This window comes from Mizuhopecten yessoensis, unplaced genomic scaffold (assembly GCF_002113885.1).
Source record: "Mizuhopecten yessoensis strain PY_sf001 unplaced genomic scaffold, ASM211388v2 scaffold10979, whole genome shotgun sequence".
In the NCBI taxonomy this organism is placed as follows: Eukaryota; Metazoa; Mollusca; class Bivalvia; order Pectinida; family Pectinidae; genus Mizuhopecten; species Mizuhopecten yessoensis.
This window is the reverse complement of record NW_018408817.1, coordinates 1,248,006-1,255,844: the sequence shown is the minus strand read 5'-3', so window position 1 is coordinate 1,255,844 and position 7,839 is coordinate 1,248,006. Positions and strand designations below refer to the sequence as shown.

General features: G+C 41.2%; 1 protein-coding gene across 16 annotated transcripts in view; it reads right to left on the bottom strand.

Annotated features, from left to right (window-relative positions):
- LOC110464274 (nephrin-like) overlaps positions 1-7,839 on the bottom strand; it is a 376,492-nt gene that overhangs the window by 77,750 nt on the left and 290,903 nt on the right. For 14 of the 16 annotated variants that reach the window (XM_021519388.1, XM_021519399.1, XM_021519401.1 and 11 more), the window contains one exon: positions 4,039-5,993. In XM_021519388.1, the coding sequence (XP_021375063.1) occupies positions 4,039-4,096 (58 nt within the window). In that variant the 5' untranslated portion in view covers positions 4,097-5,993. Of the gene's footprint in view, positions 1-4,038; positions 5,994-6,121; positions 6,211-7,839 lie in introns of those variants that run through there. The other 2 variants (XM_021519392.1, XM_021519395.1) reach the window with 2 other exon arrangements.

The following is a 7,839-nucleotide window of genomic DNA, read 5'->3' as shown; positions in this document are numbered from 1 at the left end:
GGACACCCTACCTAGCCTTACCACCTTACCAAGCATACACGGGTTGGTCACAGTCACCAGTGTAACAGAAAAGGAAAGAGAAATGTACGGCCAGACCAGGACACCCTACCTAGCCTTACCACCTTACCAAGCATACACGGGTTGGTCACAGTCACCAGTGTAACAGAAAAGGAAAGAGAAATGTACGGCCAGACCAGACACCCTACCTAGCCTTACCACCTTACCAAGCATACACGGGTTGGTCACAGTCACCAGTGTAACAGAAAAGGAAAGAGAAATGCACGGCCAGACAGGGATTCAAACCCAGACCCTCTGAACTCTTGACAGATGCTCTACCAACTGAGCTACCTGGTTGAGACGACGAACCAGTCCAGTTCTGCTCATACGGATACCTTGCCCTGTGTCTGGACATATACATACATAACTTACTGGGAAATCCTTATAGAATGGGTATACAACTGGAGGTTGTCCTACTAGATACAAACTGAATCTGTCGCGAGGTTAATGACATATATATTCTTGTACACAAGCTTTGTTCAGTAGATGGAAGGACAAAGGCACTGAAGAACCATTTACTAACCCCTTTCCTTAAGTTGGGAAAAATGAAGCCAGGGGGTATTGAGAGATAGACAAACTTTCAAAGCAAAAACAAAAGAGAAAGAGAGGGAAAAAGAAAGACACCCCTTCCTTTAGTGGGGGAGAAGGGAGGAAATGTTTAAAGCAAAAAGAAAAAGAAAAGAAAGCATAATTATTATAGAGACAGAAATGAAGAAAGTTGATCAGAAGCTAAAAGAAAAGAAGGCTGTTGGCAGGTACGATCGAGAGAGAGGAATCTTAGAAGGGAATATGGAGAGAGAAGAGATTGTTGGAGTGAAAACCAGGAGAAAGAAGAATGTTGGATGGGAATGTGTGATGGCTATTCGCCTGACAGTGGTGACGTGACATATTTAGCCGTGTATGTTTGTTGTGTTAGCTAACTGTGCGGTATGTAGGGATGCTTGGCATACCTAGAGGTACCAGAGAATACGAGGGTACACAAGGGAAAGTCACTGTGTGTGTACCAAACATTGTACAGTATACAATAGTATGTTAAGGTTCTCACAAACAGGCGATAAATGCATTGTTACTTATATCAAAACATTGTGAAATATATGTTTCCTATCACTGATGTTTAGAAAAAGAAAAATAACTATAACCAAGAGGTTCCTCTGTCGATGGCAAGTCATCTACTCCAGGAAACAAAATATAGCTTCATTTAACAATCCTTACCAATGTGAAATGGGATCCCCGCCCCCCCCCCCCCACACACACAGCTGATATCACCATGACAACCCTTACCTATGTGATACCTGTCCCCACACAAACACCTACACCTGATATCACCATGACAACCCTTACCTAGATGATACCTGTCCCCCACACACACACCTGATATCACCATGACAACCCTTACCTATGTGATATGTGATACCTGACCCCCCACACACTTGATATCACCATGACAACCCTTACATATATGATACCTGTCCCCCACCACCAAACACCTGATATCACCATGACAACCTTAACTTATATGATACCTGTCCCCCCACACCTGATATCACCATGACAACCCTTACCTAGGTGATACCTGTCCCCCCACACCTGATATCTCCATGACAACCCTTACCTAGCTGATACCTGTCCCCCCCCCCCACACACCTAATATCACCATGACAACCCTTACATATATGATACCTGTCCCCCCACCCCTGATATCACCATGACAACCCTTACCTAGGTGATACCTGTCCCCCCCCCCCACACACACACACACCTGATATCACTAGGACAACCCTTACCTATGTGATACCTGTCCCCACACAAACACCTACACCGGATATCACCATGACAACCCTTACCTAGCTGATACCTGTCCCCCCCCCCCACACACCTAATATCACCATGACAACCCTTACCTAGCTGATACCTGTCCCCCCCCCCCACACACCTAATATCACCATGACAACCCTTACCTAGGTGATACCTGTCCCCCCCCCCCCCCCCCCCACACACACCTGATATCACCACGACAACCCTTACCTAGGTGATACCTGTCCCCCCCCCCCACACACCTAATATCACCATGACAACCCTTACCTAGCTGATACCTGTCCCCCCCCCCCACACACCTAATATCACCATGACAACCCTTACCTAGCTGATACCTGTCCCCCCCCCCCACACACACCCACACACATACCTGTTATCACCATGACAACCATAACCTACGCTATACATGCCCCCTCCCCCCCTGATATGTTACAATCCTTCCTTAGGTGATATGTATACATGCCCCCCACCCCCACACACACCTTCTATCTGTTACAATCCTTCCTTAGGGGATACATGCCCCCCCCCCCCCCACACACACCTAATATCACCATGACAACCTTAACTTATATGATACCTGTCCCCCCACACCTGATATCTCCATGACAACCCTTACCTAGGTGATACCTGTCCCCCCACACCTGATATCTGCTACAATCCTTCCTGAGGCGATACATGCCCCCACACCCGCTATCTGTTACAATCCTTCCATAGGTGATACATGCCCCCACACCTGCTATCTGTTACAATCCTTCCTTAGGTGATACATGCCCCCACGCCTGATATCTGTTACAATCATTCCTTAGGTGATACATGCCCCCACACCCGATATCTGTTACAATCCTTCCTTAGGTGAGACATGCCCCCACACCTGGTATCTGTTACAATCCTTCCATAGGTGATACATGCCCCCCCCCCCCACACTCTTTGTAATACAATGACAATTCTTACACATTATAATCCAATACAATACAACCGCAGCATGTTTATGCATTTCTTCACCCAGATTTGTGTTAATTTTAAGTGAAAGTTTAAATCTTCAGTGAATATCAGATTTTCTATTAAATGTACAAAGGCTGTTACGAAACATTTTCACCAGAATATACCTGTAAATGCAGGTAATGGTTGTGACAATGAAGACTGATAACAATTTACACCTTTGTAGCATTCACCTGTACACCCCAGGTAACGACTAAGGAGGAGAGATTGAAAATCAATTAGACAGTCATTGTACTGCTGTATCTCACAACTATTAGTAACAGTTACCACCTGTGTTATTTACCTGTAACGAGCAGCAAACTATACTCTAATTCAGCAATTTTCACCTGTGATTCCCTAGGTAATTACAAGGTAGGGTCATCAGGGTAATCAGCAAGGTAATTACCTAAAACGCTTTCTCAACCCCACCTTTCCCTAACCCATTAGGTTTTAACTATTGAATGGTTTGATAGTAGAAACCTGCACACCTAGGCTACTACCCCTTTGATATTATAAACACCATTATTTGTCTGAATAGGTATCTCTAATACAAATTAAGCTGTTCACCGACAACTTCCCACCGGAACAGGTGAGCAAAAGTTAAAACTTTTGATCGATCGGGAATCCTGTAAAAGTTTTATGACGGACAAATTGATAAATAAAATAATCATATTGATATATATTATATATCTACTGATCAATCATTAATGCATGAATGATTTGTATGTCAGTGGATTTGTATAGCCCAGAGAAAGCATAGAATATTAATACCCATAACTGTCTACCTGAATAGCCCGTGTACCTGAACTCACCTGTACTCGTTAAGGTCACAGGCCAGCAGAATACAGGTACAAATTCCAATACTCATTGGTTTAAAATTGGTCCAAGGTAGAAACTTCCGCCCTTAAACTTTCGTTTAAATTTCAGAATTTTTATGTAAATTCCAAAACACTACCAATATTGTGCTTTCAATTTCGAAATTGTGAACATATCTCAAACTAGAATGATGTTTTCATCTCAACATGTCCTTTTGATATCGTTTTCAGATTTATTATGGAAATCGCATCCATAAGAATTTTGAAGACTATTTACGAACGTAATTTCCGCCTAACAGTCGGGCGCTCAAGTGTGAAATCAACTACATGCATCACTGGGTTACAGAAAATGAAAATGGCCAGGAGTACGTACCTTCATAGATGCTCCAGGCTAAGAGGATTAGCTGTGCCAGCGACGATAATCCAATCATGATGAACAATTTTCTTTAGACGGTCGCTAGATTTAATTCCCAAACTTGCTTGTAAACCTGCGAGTTGAGCACTAATTCATCGTATTGCCGCTGCTTCTGCTGTAAACAATAGAGCTACTATCACTCTCCCGCGTATCAATCTTATAACAAATTATACAATCACAATACACACAACCCAATAACAGATTAAGTCCTCCTTGGAATGAAAACACAAAATTGAAAACCAAAACTGATGAAAATTAAATATCACAGCGAACAAAATGTAATAATAGATGTTCTTGCACTGATGTCTTCCACTCAGGAGGCGGCGACAATTTGTGTTGTTTCATCTACATACATATAACACTGATACTCGGTTAGCATGAAAACAACACATAAAAAATCCACACGTGTTCCACGAACTCCTGTCAGAATGTGATCCACTCTTCCATAATCTAGACCTTAATTTCCTGTCTCACAACAAATGTGGCCTCAACAGAATCGGAATTTACGTAAAAAAATAAATTGCACGATAAGAAAAGTATTCCACAGCCAAAAACTGCACACCCTTCCCTTTCAGTGGTGATTACGATAGCGGGGGAGAGCGCTCACTGGCAGAGCTACACCCCGGCATGATTGCAGCAGATCTATTCAAACAAAAATCCTTCTATTCCGTTCACGACTGCTTCACATTTCGCTACAATACACAGTGAAAAGCTACCCCTAGAAATCAATTGTATGTCGGTCAATGGTAAAAGGGGCTATGGACAGCCTCTGTGTTGTTTGCATTCAACTCACATTGGTACGATTAAATCTCTTCACATCTAACAGCGTAACGGTGTCAGTTTTTTTATTATTTCCAAGCCAAACAAATTAATACTGGCAATGAGATTTTAGAGAACTTTCTGAAGCATCCAACTTTGATTAACTCCCAGCAAAGGAATCTGTAAAGTGTTCACTGTCCCTCGATGAATTGGTATTTAACAGAACAGATTCTTCCTGCCTGTTGAGACACATCACCTCGTACAATTGTTATACTCCACACTAACTTAGGTATTCAGTCCGCTGGTGTATATGTGTCTTCTTTCAGGAGAAAGTAGATGCGGGAAACCAGAAATTTTTGCGAGGAAACATCAACAGTGTGGATTGTACCAGGATACGTACTACGTACACTCAGCACACGCGTGTTACTCTTACCTACCTTAGTTCTGCTCACCGACTCTCCTCACTGGGTCGCACTTATCATTTACCTCCGTACCTATGTATACTCTGACGTAGGAAACCCCAGTAAAAACTCACCGATAGAACAGAATGGATTAGTCAGCATGCCGATCCTATTATAACAGAACAGGCGATTATTTTCCCTTCCTAAAGTCACTGGGGTTTATAAATAACGGAGAAAATTCCAGGTACAAGTTTAACACAAGTCTTGAGAACTCCCCGGGTTACCAGTGTAGGCCTATAGCACCAGTTGGCTCACAGCTGTACTGAAGTTTCCGCTATATGGCAGTCTAATCACTTTATCAATGTATACCTTCACAAGTTCCCGATGCTCACACAAGTTTTCAGTGCCACAACACCAGTGTTCCCCATCCGTGTACGTTTTTTATCAATAACTTTCCTCACACCAGGTTTTTGGCTACCGTGCACTGCTACTCAGTTCTGTATGGTTCCAGTATAAACAGTCTTTGTACAGGAACCCTGGCAGACAGTCCGTAACACTTTCACTAAACAGGACACACAAATGACAGTTTGGCCGTCTATGGTATCGTAGGGGACACAATGACATGTGTTCTATATTGCCGTGTGTAGAACCATGTGGCTATCTGTATCCTCTAGTGGTAGAGCTGTCTGCTGCCTGGCGGTACCTCAGTCTTAGACTCAGTACAAGTCTGCACACCCTACCCACAGTACAGGCCTGTAAAGAGAGGAAACAAGCTATAAAACAGGGGTCAGGCTAAAAATAGTAACAACACAGATAAGACACAAAATTCCATGACAGTAAAGAATATTTTTAAAACATTAAAACTTATGAATGTTTCTAACTTTCTCATCCTTTCCTCGTCAGTAAGAATCCACATACATGTACATTTGATCCACAAGCCCAGGAAACCCTCGGAGTTATAATGTTTGTAGCCTACACCCCAGTGTGGCAGCTCAGCCTCAGTACCATCTGATGGGGAAACACACAAATTACAACATAGCTATTTATACATTTTTGGCATGCTGAGAAGATGGAGAGCTTACTGGGGCTGTAATTACATTAAAATTCCAACATTGAAAATGTGAAATAAAACTCCAGCCAGCCTCCAAGTGAAGAAGAGCCATTCGGGAGCACGGATCATTTGACATGCACTGGTACTTAGCTGGCCAGTTTATGACTCTCTGGTTTGTTTAATGAGATGAGGTATATGTCAGGGCCCATTTAATGAAAGTCACAACAGCTTGAAATCAAATTAATGTTACTTTTCTTTCCTCAATATTTTTAATTTTTTTTTTTTGAATTCAGAGCAAAAATTTTGTGATAAGAGATTCAAAATAATAGTTGTTGAAAATATATACTAAAACAGCTATTTCTGTTCATATACTTCGACCTCATTCCTTGATGAAATTAGAAATACTGATTTGTTAAGCGTACAAATCTGTCGACGTCTTGGTAACCTTGATGTTTTTCGTCTGTCAGGATTGGATGTTTTTCTATTGATGTTCAGAGTCGACCCACACAGTAGACCTTATACTAATCAAGTCCACTTTGTTTTAACACTGACAAAGTTATGTTGTGCTTCTTTCTGTTGTTCTTAAAAAAAACACTCTCCATTAAGCTTCTGACTTTATTGTTTCACAGAAAAGTAATAAATCTGTAGCACACTTCTATTGTCAAACTTAATCACCAATGTACAATATCACCCATGTACTATATCCCATTCATTTGCCTCCAAATATTTCCTCCCTGTCATATCTTTCCCATCCTGCCATTTATTAATGTTGATCAGTCCCCTGTATTAAAATTATTCCTCAATTTCTTAGCATTATTAAATCCCCTGCATTTATTCTTGAGTATTTATTAGTCCCCTGTGTTTTTTCCTCCCATTCCTTAGAATTATTCAGTCCCCTGTGTTTATTTCTCCATTTCTTAGAATTATTCAGTCCCCTGTGTTTATTTCTCCATTCCTTAGAATTATTCAGTCGCCTATGCTTATTCCTCCATTCCTTAGAATTATTCAGTCCCTTGTGTTTATTCCTCCCATTCCTTAGAATTATTCAGTCCCCTGTGTTTATTTCTCCATTCCTTAGAATTATTCAGTCGCCTATGCTTATTCCTCCATTCCTTAGAATTATTCAGGCCCCTATGTTTATTTCTCCATTCCTTAGAATTATTCAGTCGCCTGTGTTTATTCCTCCATTCCTTAGAATTATTTAGTCCCCTGTGTTTATTTCTCCATTGCTTAGAATTATTCAGTCCCCTGTGTTTATTTCTCCATTCCTTAGAATTATTCAGTCGCCTGTGTTTATTCCTCCATTCCTTAGAATTATTCAGTCCTGTGAGTTTATTTCAGCATTAATAAGGCTCTGTGTTTATTTCTTAGTATCCATTCCTTAGTATAATTCAGTCACCTGGATTTTTGTTCTATACAGTAAAACATATAAATACCAAACCTAAAAGGAGTGAAGATATCAGATCTCTACAGTAAATCATGTTTTCATTGAATCACAGGGAACCTGAGAAAGTACACCAATATAGCCCAAATGTATTGGATATTTGA